General features: G+C 36.4%; 2 protein-coding genes across 8 annotated transcripts; both read left to right on the forward strand.

Annotated features, from left to right (window-relative positions):
- Window positions 1-2,717: 2,717 nt before the first annotated feature.
- LOC147520914 (uncharacterized) lies at window positions 2,718-12,064 on the forward strand. 7 transcript variants are annotated; one of them, XM_086592423.1, is made up of 4 exons: window positions 2,718-5,093; window positions 6,252-6,387; window positions 7,180-7,316; window positions 7,615-10,416. In XM_086592423.1, the coding sequence occupies exon 4, from the start codon at window positions 9,512-9,514 to the stop codon at window positions 10,241-10,243; it is 732 nt and encodes a 243-aa protein (XP_086448549.1). In that variant the 5' UTR covers window positions 2,718-5,093; window positions 6,252-6,387; window positions 7,180-7,316; window positions 7,615-9,511; the 3' UTR covers window positions 10,244-10,416. The 7 variants fall into 7 exon arrangements, 5 of the variants coding, with proteins under 5 accessions (XP_086448549.1, XP_086448551.1, XP_086448550.1 ...); XM_086592425.1 differs by having other exon boundaries at window positions 6,265-6,387; XM_086592424.1 differs by having other exon boundaries at window positions 6,299-6,387.
- Window positions 12,065-13,796: 1,732 nt separating this feature from the next.
- LOC147520915 (uncharacterized) lies at window positions 13,797-14,924 on the forward strand. Its single transcript, XM_086594992.1, has 2 exons — window positions 13,797-14,235; window positions 14,313-14,924. Exons 1-2 carry the CDS (start codon window positions 13,819-13,821, stop codon window positions 14,340-14,342), a joined length of 447 nt encoding a protein of 148 aa, XP_086451118.1. The 5' UTR covers window positions 13,797-13,818; the 3' UTR covers window positions 14,343-14,924.
- The last annotated feature ends 865 nt before the right edge of the window (window positions 14,925-15,789 follow it).

Genomic DNA, 15,789 nt, shown 5'->3' on the forward strand with positions numbered 1-15,789 from the left:
TTGGTCTAATATAGCTAATATTGTGATTTTAAGTAAATTGGTAAGAAATATTTTGTCATAATTTCAAATTTAAGTTTGAAATCGAACTTTTCAAATTTCAAACGGTTAAACTGAACTAACACAAAATAAATGTTCTACATAGGCTAATGTACATTTTATGTTTAAGTTGGTTGGAATGGACCGTTTTATACATAGATTGTGTTGGTCATGCATTAAAATTTGTTTAACTAAACTAACTTAAAAAGAAAATACGTTCTGATTAGGCTACCATTTTTCTACCTTAGTTAGTTAGTTGGTCAAAATAGATCATCTTACATATAGACTGTGTTGGTCACTTGGTCATGCATTTAGATTGATTTAACTTAACTAACTTAAAACGAAAAGATGATCTGATTAGGTTATCATTTTTTGCCCTAGTTGGTTAAACTGGGTTGTCTTACACATAGATAAGATGTCTCAATCATGCATTAAAACGGTTTAATTGAACTAACTTAAAAAATAAAAGAAGTTATAACCAAACTAATATTTTTGCCTAGGTTGGTTGAGTTGTGGATTATCTCATACACAAATGGTATTGTGTTGGTTATTCATTAAGAAAAGCTTAAATAATCTAACCTAGAAGCATCGATATGCATCAACTTGTTTTTATCCATGCTATCAATTTCTTTAATTATTTTTGTAAAATGATAGTAGGGGGTTCGGTCTAAGGACAATTTTAGGTTTGGGAGTTTGCCTTGAGAAAAAAATAGGGTCTGCTTTGAGATATTAGGGGTCTGTATGTAGTCCTTACTTTATTGGAAAATACTCCTGTTATTTTATGCGAACTTGTAGAGTTGTAGTTATTAAACTTATAGCAAGGGTTAGGACTAGGTCCTGAGATTGTGGAGGCCCTAGGCGAGCCCTTATAGGGGGCCCATAGAAACTGCACTATTTTATGTATTTATATTATATATAATTTTTAGATATTTTTAACATAAACAAGTTGGCGGAGCCAGGGGGGGCCAGGGTACGCCCTGACTCACCCTCAATTTTCCGAAAAAATATATATACTATCAGTCGAACCAAAAAAAAAAAAAAAAAAAAAAAAAAAAAAACAAAATAAAAGGGGAAAAAAAACACCATAAACCCAAACAAAATAAACCCCTCAGACACTCCACTTCTCCTCCTTAACTCCCTTCTCAATTATTCTATTAAAAATTTTCTACTCTTCTTGATTTCAAGTGGAGAACCAGGTAAGACTCACATTACTTTTTTTGTCTTCTTTTGATCTTTTGTCTTCCGATTCTATACCATATTATTTAATGACAACTCTTACTTAATTTCTTGTCGTAAATTTACTAAATACTTAGGTTTTGCAACCGTAAGAGCAATTTGTCTGTTGTCTATTTTAGGTCTATTTTTGGTTGTATTTAGGAGTTTTTAGGAGTCAATGTGTTATAGTGTTAATTATGGTTGTCATTATTGTGACTCACGACTGAGACCCGAGGTGTGTTCAATTAAATGGTGGAGTTTACTTTTTTTAGTCAATAGAGGTTGTTTAGGGACTTAGGGATTTAGAGTTTTATGCCAGATGCAAGATCCCAAAGATATTGGTGTTCCTTTATGAAGATTGAAGATGTTCCAACCCATGCTTGTTTAATGACCGAATAATAGTCCTTTTTGTGGTATGTGGATATGATGACTTTTGGTCAAAAATTGTGGAAATGGACTCGCTACTCATTAGTGAAGGTCTCAAACTCCGATGTGATCTTGGTTAATGGGACATTTGGTAGCCGCTTCCAGCAGTGTTCAAGAAGGAATTTGCACCGCGGATCTTGTTCTACTAAATTTTCATTATATATTTTGTTCAAGGGTGGGTTTTAAAATGTTAAAATGCTCCTATTGAGATCTTTTACTCGCGAAATACTACTTTGCCGGGTCCTCGCCTCAAGTTTCTCGCAAAGGGTTGCATACCTTAGCTACCGCATTTTACCCGCCACTTCAATATTCCTCGCTGTCTAGTTGTTCATCGCTTTCTACCGCTCTTTTGCCTCTTCTCCTGACATTACATTTTAGAGACTCTTGATCCAATGTTCCTATTGTATCATTTTATAAGATATTTGATGTTCGAAATATAGTTATTTTGTGGTTGGGTTAAGTTTGAATTATTAGTTAAAAGAAATTAGTTATTATTAATTATTTTTTTGTATGTTTGGTTGTTTGGGTGCGTGGCTCACCCTCACTCAAATTCCTGGCTCCGCCACTGAACAAGTTGGTGGTATTGTGGTCATGTTTCCAACTTTTGTATATATTTAATCGAAGTTCAAATCTTCAAAGCAACACTTTCAAAGGACTTTATCAAATGCTAACTAATCACATGAATGTTGCAGTGGTAAAAATAATAGGCAAAAATCTTTTTTCTCTCACTCAAAATACTTATTCTGTTTCTATTATCACATTTCTATTCTTATTTTGTCATTTTCATTTTTTTTTCATAGCAAATTATCTATTCCATTGGTTTTTTATAGTGTAATATTGATGTTGCAGTGCCACGTCACTATGTTAGTCAACTGTGTCAAATTCTCTGTGTCAGTGTAGAATTATTATTGCTAACCACATCCGTACCAACAAAATCTCATTACACTTGTTATCTAGATGGGGCTTTTTAGCTGGGTCAAAGGTTTGGGCCCCTAGACGGCTGCCCTCAAAGCCGGCCCTAGCAAGGGTGCAAACGGGAATCTGAATCTAAAAGATTCTACTGATATATTCATGGCCTTGAAAACGAAGGAGGAATGGAACCAGAGCCCATCATGACCCTTTTAAGTTTGAATCTTCGGTGTAATGGCAATCATCTGGACCTTGGTCCTTTATATAGACAACCGGGCATAGACTCTCTCCAACGTTGCTGTTTAAATTAATATCGAAACAATTTTTCAAGTAGCACTGCATTGTGAGGTTTGGTTTGTTAACTTTTATTAATTCTAGAGCAAGGAAGTATAAAATTGATCATCGATATAGTCTTATCAGGAGGTTTAGATCTACTTGTAAGCATTGTGGGATTATATAGATGCTTGATGTTGAGGTTTCAGTATTAGGACTCCCAGAATTTGTAAGCGTCTTTCTAACTAAAGCTTTTCAATTCAAAGTCATGCACATGCATAGGTTTTTTTTATACATGTTTTGTCTTTGTGTTTTTGTTTTTTTATGAGTCCTTTTAGAAATCAGAACTGCAATAAGGAGTATAGAAACATTATAGGGGGCTGATTAAGAATACTAGTAATGAAGAAGTGCCGGAGAGATTATAGGTTGGCTACTTTTCTGACCCTGGTTGTAATTTTAGTGTTTGTGGTCTGGGAGTTGGCACGGACGTAAGAAGTAAGGTTGTGTCTAAATTCTGCATTAACATGATCTATCGTTTTCATGTATTATGTAAATGTTTTCTTAGTTTTTCTTGCTCTTTTTTGTCTGTATCTATTTGTGTTTAACTTGTTTCTACATCTTTTGTTTTGCTTCATATTCATAACCTTACTTATACTCTATTGGAGTATTAACTTTTTTTTTTTTTTTTTAATTTTTCGCCTATTGTTTTCCTTTTCTATCTTTTTTTGACTTTCCATGTTCGAACCTCCATTATTGTCTTAGATTTTTTATTTTTTTTATCTTTGAACTGTTGAATCTGTTTTTCATAATGCATTTATATATTTATTTACTTAGTCCTTTTTGAGACAGTGAATAAGGTTTGATTTTTAAACCTATATTTTGCTTAGATATGTTTTGTATTTGTATTTTTTTGAAAGTGTCTTATTTTTTTATTTTTTTAAATTTCCTCACTGATGGTGATAATTGTCCTAACGGGAACTGTAGATAAGGACTTGTGGGAATGTTATAACTAGACATTGTGGCGGTTGATTAAGAACATGTACCAAAGAGGGGATTGGTGCCGAAGTGAGGGCAAGGATCCAAATGAGGAATGAGGAATTATTGAATTGTCTATATGATTCCTTATGCCTTTCATTAATGGGCCAACCTTTTTAGTCTTTGTATTTGTGGCTGCGGTTTCTCATATCTTGTGTCTGTGACTTTGGATTGTCAACAGAGACATGAGATTTTTTTTTCTACTTTGACATCCTTTGAAACTCCACGCTATGTGCTCTTGCAGTCCCCCTAATGTCTTTTGTTAGCCTCTCTCTCACCTACTTAGTGTGGTTTTATATATTTTATGTTCCGTAAGTCTATTTTTTTTAAATGAAGAAAAACCTGTTATTGTTTAAACACTGAATAAACTATTTTTGTATGGAAAAGTGTTTTATGTTTAGAGAAAGTTGTCTATTTTTTTTTTTATTATTTTTTTTTCCAAAAAAATCCTCATTTTTTTGCAGTGTTTTTTTAATGCAATATTTTCGAAGTCTTTTTCTTGGGGCCAGCCTGTTTCATTTGATTTTTCCATTTTGATTGTTTTGTTTTCCTTGGTTTATCCTTGTTATGCTTTTTCAGGTTCTTAAAAGCTTTCATTTGCACAACTCTATGTTGTTTATTCTTCATTAGTTATTTGTTCAATGTTTTTACATATGCTTATTTGGTCATTTTTCTTGGATGGTGTACGAGGATTTGTGGGAATAGCCGACATATGGTGTGGACGGTTAAGAACGTGACTCAAGGAATGGGAAAGTTGTTGTAGAGAGGATAAAGTTGTGAAGCAGAAACGGACTGAATGAATGAAATGTCCTTGTGAAAGGACTTTGTATTCAGGCCACATGTCAGCATTGTATGGTGCTCACTTCATCTTATCTTGAACTAATGCCCTCTGCCTGGCGCATGGGAAAGTAAGGTTACTCCTAATAGAAGTCTGTAGTTGTCCTCTGGTCAAGCATTGGGCTTTGGGATTCAAGGTTTTTTGGATCAGTTTCCACCTTCCCCTGGGAAGAGAAAAGGGAAAGTTGGGGAGAAAGTTAAGGGTTGAGGTGTTAAATTGAAAACGAATTGAACATTTTACACAGAACCAACAACCAAAATTATGCTTAGCTGTCTACTGAAGTTGATAAGACACTGTTTGTGTTCACAATCATAGCTCAGTGAAGTCCAATAGATAACCAGTGCCAATTAAGAAAGAAAAGGTATGTATTGTTGTTGTCTCATGTACTGATTTATTTTCAAGCATATTAGGATCAATGTGTGTTGATTGCGAAATCTGTAAAACAATAATGAGAAGTTGATGATAGATGTTGGTAGTATCGGTACCTCTTCATCTTCCCCAAATGTCCTCGTAGCACTGACAGCATTAAAGTTGGTGCATTTTGAATGTTATTTATGGACTTGGCTCCCATGAATCTCTTACCCTAGTGATGGTGTAGCTGATGGTTTTATTAACTCTCCATATGTTTGGTTTTTGCTGTCATCTAAGTACAGTTATGATAGTATTGCTACCTTAAACATTACCTTCAATTAACTGATAGTTAATATTTTACCTGACATTGCTTGAAAAAATTGTTGTAATTATGATTATGTAATTTGAATGTCAATTTTCTCCCTAGAGTGTTATAGTAGTTTGGTTAATGTCTATTTTCCCAAAATTGAAATATGACAAGTTTCTATTGTTTCGCAATTCATAATACGACTACTATTAGCAGTAATATAATGATATGTTGTTCGTTCGGTCAGACTGGGCTTGCTATAAATTGGGTTGTTGTGAACTAATGGGTGGTGTCAATTGTGGGCTTCAATAACGCTGTCTTTTCAAACAATAGACAGTCAGCTTGCATTGATTTCAGTGTTTGGCTAAATTGCCATGTCACACCCTTTTCATAAATTCACTATGCGAATCTGAAAGCTGTGAACACACACACTTAAATCAAGTGGTTTCGAGATACCACTTTACACTAAGAATGACCACCAGAACTTTGAGACAGTTTAAAGTGGTCATAACTCATAAAATTACCATATACTCTTTGTTGTGTGGTCCATCAAAATTGGCCCAACATCGAGTTAAAACAATTTCTGCATCATGGCATTTTGCATCATAAAGTTAACTGGTTTAAATCTAACACAGGCTTCTTACATAGCAGCTTCATATTATTTTTATATTGGATTATTTTTTCATGTCCTTGCATGGTTTTCACCTTGAAGTTATTCTTTCAACATGTCTGAAATCCTTGCCAGATGAAATCCATTGTTGCCTAGTTGGAATGTTATATCAATCTTTTGCCATAATAGTCATCATGTGGAGTATATTTTATGTATGCTATAACGTATGATTAATTCTTGCAAATGTTAAGTTTTTTTTATCAGGAGAGGGTTATTCCCATGGTTGCATATGAAACAGGTCAGATGGTTCATCTTCAAGTGTTAATTATATATTGAAGACTACAACACAAACTTGAAAGGATATGATGCCGGCAAACTTTACAACAGGTGTTGTACCGTGTTGTATAAATTCATTTTAAATGTAAAAGGTGTTGTCCATACCGTGTCCGAGCCATATGACTCCCTATCCTGGTATATTTATGACTGGTGTAAATGGAAACTTATGGGATTAAATTAGCATTGAAACTGAGATTATATGCATTGCTCTATAAATACACTTACTAGTTTTACCTTTACACTCGAGACATAATTATTGGGGTTGCCTGTTAGTTTTAAAAGTTGCTTATATATTAGAAAGCAACATTAGGTGTTTTAGGAACTGCTTTTGGGGATTATATATGTTTATCTCATGTCATAAATTTAGTGTATTTGTTCGTTATTTTTGAAAAACATTCCCTGAAAACAAAATTTTGTTGAGGTTTTATTTATGCAAGTTGCCAAATTGGAGTATGTTATTGATAATATGGCAATATGATGTGCTACAGTTGTAAGTGGCAATTTTACTGGCAACAATAAAACTTGACTTCATCTGGTGTAACTGTAAGCATTGGAATATTGGATAAGCCTACATGTTTTCATCCTGTTTTACTGTTGGACACATGCAATTTCTCTCACATATTAGTTGATTTATTTAAACTTCCTCATTAGTTGAACGTGTTTCTTTTCTTAACTAGAGTTTCCCATCTTCTCTTATGCCTCTCGCATATGTCCCTTTAGTAATAATCCTCATATAATCTTTCTCGCTCTTGATACCTGTAATTGTTTCTTGAACAACTTTTGTATGTCATACTGTGGTGTAGAGGTAAACTGCAGGTTTAATGGAAGCTTTCTTAAATGTAGGCTGATATGTGTTGTACCCTTGTTGAAGTTGGATGATTTTGGGATTTTCAGCAGTCTAAAGGATCTCATTACTAGTATTCCTTAGTGGAATCGATATTTCCAGCTGTGTGCTGGAACAGGCATTGATTCTTTGTAAGGTATGTTATCTCCGCTGAGTTTTAAGTTCTGTTGTTTAACAAACTGAGGTTACTTTTTAAAATGTCTCCAAAATTTGGAATCAGAATAGACACTGTTTTTGTACCCTTCTCTATTTTTGGTGACAAAGTCATTCGATGTTAATTACATTCTTGTACGTTATTTTGTTAGGGCTTGTCCTTCACGCTTATATGTATTTCCTTTGTGTCCTATTGGAATATAATTTATAGCTCTACGAGTGTCTTGGTTAATAACTGAACTGGGGACTCAGTTTTGCAATCTTTTCATTTTTTTTTGTAGAGAATTCTTCGTTTATTTCTTTTGCACCCAGCCGTTTGGATGAGTGATTGATTGTCATCCTCTCATAGTTAGGTCATGGCTACATACCCAGACAGCCAGCAGCATCCTATGGCCTTCTGGACCTACGATACCTTGAAGGCTTAAAAGGTGCCCAGACTTGATTAAAGTGTGAAGGGGGGAGACTATGTTACTCCTCATTTATGCTGGAAAAACTGAACCAATAGGAAGACTGTGTTCTAGGATTTCAGTCTGACGTTGGTTAGGTTCCGACCAAGACCTGCAGTTAATTGAGTGACATTGAATCTCTACCTAGTATAAGGTCTTTTAGAGGATGATAATTGAACAGTGACCTGGGTTTACTGTTTGCTCGTCACGTTCGCAAGGAATTCTAAGAGTATATCTAAGTTGCCGGGCCAGTGGTTTGTGTGCGTATCTTTCCTTACTATTTGGTCCTATGATAGATACCCCAAAGATATGGCGCCAGGGACGAGGGTTGTTGTGCCAAGATAATTTAGTCAGAAATTAGGGTTGAGTTGGGTGAGTTATGCAGTCCACTCGTAGTGACTAATGATCATCTAGGTTAAATCTAGATTAAAAACACCAGACTTTCATGTTAGTAGATTCGCAATCTAGTTAATAACTCGCTGTACGTGTGCCCGAATAGATTTCACAACAATTAATAATTCAGATCTCCATGTCTATTCCTGTGCGTTTATGAAAGACGTCAGACTTTCAAGTTAATAGATGCACACACCAGTATGCATGCGTATCTGTTCCTCTAGACCTCTCTACAAGTAAGTGGAAAGACAATTGCGAAGAAGCTTCAAAAATGTAATGGACATAAAATTGATTAAAACCTCATTTTATGGGCAAACCCTTCTATGCTTTGATTGAAATCTCATTTTATTATTGGCTAAAGACTTTGATATGTCATATATCACGATATTACTGACAACTAACAACTTTCCAAAAAATCAGAGTCACCAAACATCCCTTCACGGTTTATATATAAGTAAATCTAGGGTGTGCAGGAGAGAGAAAGTGAGGGTAAATCTGGGCCACTCACACACAGAGGTGAGGGTGTATTTTAACAAAGAAGTACTGATCCAAAACACCATACATCTCGCGCAGAAGACATGTTCTTATATATATTGTTTGAAGGAAAATGTTGATTTTGGAGAACATTTGTTCTCTACTTTTTATTATAATTATGAAAATTTGTTCTTCAATGCATACAAAATAGTGAAAATACTCAGAATTATATTAGTCCAATGGGTCCATAACTCCATAGAAGAAGTTTTTAAAAATGGGAAGAAGTTTTTCTGTTTTTGGTTGTAAAAACGTGCAAAAAGTAAATGCTTTACCTAGTTTGGACTTTACCGGTTTTTCTAAACCATGTGATAAAACAATTACACACAATTAAGGCCTCCAATAAATAATTGTGAATTAATTACGAATGATCACGAATTAATTACTTTCCATTAATCCATCCATGATCCATATATAAATACGAGCCCTATAAATAGATGGGGCTAAAATGTAGAATAAAATTCTCAATCAAAATGGAAGCAACCAATAGACCACCTTCTATTCCTCCCAACTTCATCTCCCTACATAAACTTCAACAACTGAGGATCAAAGAACAAAAGGAACAAAAGCTGAAGCAGAAAGAAGAAGAAGAATTGAGAATCAAGGAACAAGAACTAGCATTGAGAAAAGTGAAGGGACATAAAGTGAAAGGGAAAGAAAATATATTTGGAGATGAAGAAATCAAACCACCTGGATTTCAGCACCAGGGCGGGAGAAATAAAAAAGACCACTCTTTGTAAAGAAAGATGGGGGAACGAGTTCCAAGTCTTCAGAGCAACAATCTGTTGATCTTGAAGAATTGAGGAGAATGAAGAAAAAGGAAAAGAAGATGAAGATGAAGTTGAAAAGAAAATTGAAAATGGAAATGGAAAAAGCCCTAGCTGCTACTAATGATGAAAATGTTGATGGAAAAGAAAAAAACAATGAAGGGGTGTTAGTGAATCCGATGGTGGGGATTGTTGTTGATGAAAAGAAGGTGGTGGTGAAACAAAGTAGAAAATGGCGATTATTAAAGGGTAAGAGTGTTTCTTCAGCAGAGATTGTGGGAAAGAAGACATCTTTGATGGTGGAAAATGTTGTTGATGATGAGAAGAAGAAAGTGAAATGTGCTGGTGAGAAAGAAAGGAATGAAGTAGGCATTGGAGAAAGTTCTAGGAATGGTGGAAACTGGAAATGGAAGACAAAACCAAATAATAGAAATGTCAAGGAAGTTTTTCATAATCCAACGGTGGAGATTGTGGAAAAGATTGGAGCTCTCACGGTTGGTGGTGATGGTGAGGTGAAAATGAAGGGTGAGGAGTGCAACATATCAAAGGTTGAGATGAATGGTTGTGATTTGGGGTTCAGAAGAAGGTTTGGTTATGGAGGGAGAGAGAGAAGAGATGAGATTGTGATGTGGGTCAAAAAGGAAGAAAATGAGGAAGAGGAAAGTGGTGGTGGTGGTGGTGGTGGTGGTGGTCGTGTCAGTAGCCTGTTCTTCAGTAGTGCTGGTGGTCGCAGGTTCTCCGGTGGTCGTGGTCGTGGTCGTGGTAAATATTGAAGGGTCAAGGGTATATTCAGTCAAAGCTAGTCTATATGTTACTTAATTGGATTTTACCATTTCTGTGAAAGACGTAGCTTTTGCTTTTGCGTCTATGATGAATTTTCAGAGTTGGAACTGGAATTGGAACTGGTGACTTAATTGAACAAGTAAACTGGACTTTTGTTTTTGAAGTCTGAATCATCTTCTTTTCTCATGCAAGACTGCAACTAATAATGCACAGAAGAAATTTTATGACGACACAAGAAATTAATGCACTTATTACTGAAATTTCTGAAGAAAGGAGAGAAAGTAAGAAGAGACCAATTTGAATCCATTGGGATTTACGCTGTTACGTATATGGATTTTGTGATATTGCCTTTCATTTTGGTATTACTTTTCCTGTGGTTGCAAACTTTCAAATTTCAATATGCCAATACCTCCAAATGGAAAGTAGACCAGGCAGATTTTTACCTATTTGTTGTGTACCTTACAAGTTAGCGAGTTACACTTACACCTTACAAGATGAAAATTCAAGAAACTTTTTATATTGGTGAGCTAAATCTGTTGCTCCTTGGTCTTTAGTTTCACTTGTCTGGGCATGGTATACACCTGCAGCGAAGAACATTCTTATGGATAAAAAGGGAGCGACGAGGTTTTACGATATTCACATTATTATGTTCAAAACGTCGGGCAAATGTCACTTCAGGGGGGAGGTCACTTTGTTACAGAGATATCTAGTATCGCCATTTAAATATATCTACAGAATCAGCCATTGGAATGGATATTTAAATGTTTACCGACGAACAGCATGTATGGTTAATTCCAAGTGTCATGGATTGTCAATGAGTTTTAAATTCTTAACCCTTCAAAAAAAGGTAAAAAAATTGAGTTGCATTTGGAAAGAAAGTATGTGTTTGTCTGCTGTGCATAACCTGTCCCATGTTTAAGGTCCATGCTTATCAGCTTCTGAAATGTGATTGTTAAGTTGGATGACTTGTGCTCGCTGTAGCGAGTGTTCGAAATTGTTCTTATTGGAAATGCTGGATGTTGTGTGTGCAGTACTGCAGTTGTGGCGTTGTGCACAGTTCTTTGTTGTCGTTCACTCGTTTGTGGAATATCCACTCCGGATCCAAGCACTTCTGCAGGTTCCATTCGTCCAGTTCATTTTCATAATTGTTTGCTACAATACTACCCACTAAGAGCATCTTCAGGAGAGCTACCAAAAAAACACCAAACAATTTTAGGAGCAACATCAAAATTTCACCAAGCAACTATGTGGTTTTGCCAAAACCGCGCCATATAGCCTACGTGGTTTTGCCAAAACCGCACCACTAAATCCCAACTGACAGACCCAAACCCACGCGGTTTTCAGAACACCGCGTGCTACTTCTATATAAACAGCTCCAAAGTCGCTCGGTTCAATCACTTTCACATCTTCTCACAATTATAAAACCCTCTCCTTAGTTTTTTTTTTTAAAAAAAATACCTATCTAAACTCTTAAAATTTGATATGGATATTTTTAAAATTTTCGACGGTGATGATTCGCAGTACACAGACGATATTGGCGATGAACCTGAGGAAGTAGAATACGGTGGGGGAGAAGACAGTGGGGGAGAAGAACTCGAAGATATCGCGCCGACTGATAAACATCCCTATATACTGGAGTATCAGATAAACGACTTCGATTGACAATTTGCACCTGGAGAAGCACTTGATATGGAAGTTGTGTATTCTACACGTGATATAAAACACGGTCGAGTGCAGTGGCTAATACTCAGATAATTAATTAGTTTTGATTAAATATTTTGAATATTAATTAGTTGAGTTGGACCAATTAATTATTTATCTTATAATGATTATTTTTTTTCCATAATATCCGCATGTTATTGACTACCGAGTTAGATCGGCTTTACATGGTGTTAGAGAGTGGTGGAAGGTTATTAAGAGTTTGGATGAGTTTGTACATATTAGAGTTAGTATTTTGTATACACCTTTGGGTCTTTTGGTTGATGTGAATTATGAGAAGACTGATTAGACAGTGGTCATAGTTTTAGTAGAAAGATGATGGAGTAGAACTCATACATTTCATTTCCCTTGTGCGGAGTTAGGGTTCATACCATTAGACTTCACTATGATTTCTGGGTTGAGTATCGATATAGGTCAACCGATATCTTTTCATACAAATTATGAGAATATGGATAGTATGCTTATAAGTTTTCCTCGTTTGGGTGCGGATGCTTATGATTTTTCTGGTATTAAACTATCTCATATTAAGACTGCATATACAGACCCCCTCTTAGATCCTGATACACGAGCGGAGTTAGCTTTGACTGTTCTACCTGGTAGTGAGGGTGCTGATGTATATGTTAGGGCTTTTTTGATGTTTTTTATTGGGCATGTTCTGTTTCCCAATGGTCATTCTACAATATGACTGAGATATTATGCTTATGTATCTGATTTGCATGCTATGAGATATTATGACCTGGGTAGCTCAGTATATGCCACATTGATAGCGGCGTTTAGTGGTGTCAAATGGGCTCAAACAATGAAGCCCTCATGCTTTGAGGGCCGGGCCAGCCCTACCCTCATTTACTTCAAGGGCGGGTCCGGTCGGCCAATGCTTAAATCTCGAAGTTTTACCCGCCTCAACCCTCTCGAGAGGGCTTGAAGGGCCGGGCTTGAGGGCCAAACGTGAGGGCCGGATACTATGTTATATATTTTATTTACAAAATAAATTTAGAAACATTAGTTAAAAATGATAAAATCGAATGCACTTCACAATTAAACCTTCAAACTACTAAAAAAACTTGTTAAAGTTGTATTAGTCAATTAAGATAAGTTAAATTCATTTCATAAAATATTATAATGAAATTATAAGGTTGGCAAAATTAATAGATAAAGGTTTTTTTAAGTGATTTTTAGCATATTAATGTTAAAATGAAATATATTGTAAATTTTTTTATTAAAATATATGTAATAAATGTTGAGGGCCGGGCTTAAGGGAGGGCTTAAGTTTCGAAGTCTAAGCCCATACCCTCCCCTCAAAGGCTTGAGGGCCGGGTCGGCCCAGCCCACGAATGTGTGAGGGCCTCATTTTGAGGGCTTTTTCGTCCCATGGGCCGGGTCGGGACGGGCGGGCTAAGGGTTTGAGGGCCATTTTGACACCCCTAGCGGCGTTAGATAAAGCTTCACAGACATTCGGAAGTAGAAGTCCTCAGATTGCAGGATTCACAGGACTTTTAGAGATTTGGTTTTATGAGTACTTTCAAACTCTTTGTCCTAACATAGACATGATTACGATACACCCCAGATTTGGTAGTTGGTCAGGGCTTCACTTGACTCGTAACAGGGGGAAGATTAGAAATAATGTCTATATGGCTCGTGCTCAGATTGATATTAGATCATTGTCATCTATCGAGTGGAGACCTTGGCGTTTGACTCTCGCCTTTGACGATCCAATTGGCAAAGATGCTTGTGTGTTGTCACGTCACGCGAGTTGTGTTTTACCGCGACGCGGATCAGATGGTTTGGTACCGTGGCGGCTGGATGTTGGAGAGCGGATGATGGACGTTATAGAGTTCCATGTGCTCCCATGCCAGATGTTAGTGATGCGAAGTCGTGGGGTAGAATTCAAGTTCATGAAGTTCATGCCAGTGGTGGTCCTTGGCCAGATGCGTCTTCTTTTGTTGTTGAGCAGACTGCTGATCAATATTATAGATGGTGGAACCGTGTCTCTATGGGTCCGTTGTTGCCCCCTGTTGGTCGGGCTAGCAACTTCGAGTTTGTGGGTCTGGAAGGGATGAGACGTGAGCTACGTATTTCTCATCCACCACAGCCTGTTTACAACCCACAACCTCTGAATGCATGTCATCCAACTCCTGTGTCTGCCAGTAATCATCAGATGTTTGCCGTGTGTGGACCTGATGGGGAGGCTACTTACATTTCCATTCCTGAGGTGCCTCGTGCTCGTTACCATGAGTTAGAGCCGCAGATTGATCAGTATACCACGGTGAGTTTAGTTATTTTATTTTTCTTATTAATTATATATATAATATGTACTCACAATGTATTTTCTTGGATTTTCAGGTTGAGATTCGAAAAAGATATGAGAACTAGATTTGTATGTTTGATGGGACGAAGACTGCCGTGTATCATTATAGCCAAGAAAGGGATGAGGCATATTCTCAGACATATCAGCAATCCTAACGTGCGTATGATGAGACTCGAAAAGCGTACGAGGATATTCAGTAGGTGTACACGCAACAACATTAGGGATATGAGGAATTTCAGGCTGAGGTAGTCAACCTTCGTGCAGACAGAGAAGATCTTGATTCTCAGGTTAGGAACTCAGAGGAGCAACTTAGGAATATCCAAATAGAGAGAGGAGAGGGATCGAGTGGTAAGGGGCGTAGGAAGAGAGCTAAATAAATTTGATGTAATATGATAGGTTTTGGATCATTGTGTATATTATATAATTATATCATAATCATAGATTTTGGACTGCATAATCATAATCAGAATCATAGGTTTTTAATTTCTTTAATTTTTTCGATTTTGAATCACAATTCTTAATTTATTCAATTGCACAATTATTAATTTCTTAACTTCTATGCAAAATTTATAATTTTTCAAGTTCTATGCATCACAGTTCTAATTTTCATAAAAAGCACACGCGGTTTTGCCAACACCGCGCCCATAGAAGCCCAAGCCCATGCGGTTTTGCCAAAACCGCGCCATAGAAGCCTATTTAGCAGCCCAAGCCCACGCTGTGTTGAGAAAACCGCGTGAGTGATTTGATACAGCATCAAACCTGGAACCAAATATTGGTCGATTTGGTGTTTGGTTTGGTGTTTTTATCAACATGTAGTTCTCCTGAAATTAAAAAAACACCAAATTACTAGATTGATATCACTCCTAAAGATGCTCTAAGTTGGTTTTTTAAGTTAAGTTAATTCAGAGCTGGGCTTTTATTAGTTCTCAATGTAATAGACAGGAAGAAGAAATTCTTAATTGGTCGGGCATGATGAAGCCTTGAATATACTTAGGCTTCCATGGACTGTTTTTCTAAAATCTACCTCAGCCCAATATCCATTTAGCTAGATGCCCCACTTCTTTGAGACTTTGGCCAGTTTGGTGTAGTGGGGTCATTGGGGTTGCCTGTCGTGTGTGGTGTGTTTTCTTCCTTCGTTAGTTTATTGACTTTATTCTACGTCAAATTCTTCAACAAGAGATGTTTTCATTTCCTCGCCGTTTTTCTGTAATGACTAATGACCATTCTAACTTAGTAACTTTGAGGGACAGTCAAGGAAAAAGTAAACCCACTGAACAAAATTTGATCAACTGCATGAAGGAAAAGTCGCAATACATCACAAATTTTAAGCCCAATATTCTGATTTGATTGTGACAGAGAAATTTCCTACCAGTCAAGTTTCCTCCCATACTAACATTATTGCTTTTCAACTAATTTACGGCATCCTTTCACTGGTGTGGTTTGGTGCTTCCGTGCATTTAATCTTAATATAGAATTATAGACGAACTTCCATTGAGATTCAAATGTAAATCT

The sequence above is a fragment of the Coptis chinensis genome, chromosome 2 (assembly GCF_015680905.1).
Source record: "Coptis chinensis isolate HL-2020 chromosome 2, ASM1568090v1, whole genome shotgun sequence".
Classification (NCBI taxonomy): Eukaryota; Viridiplantae; Streptophyta; class Magnoliopsida; order Ranunculales; family Ranunculaceae; genus Coptis; species Coptis chinensis.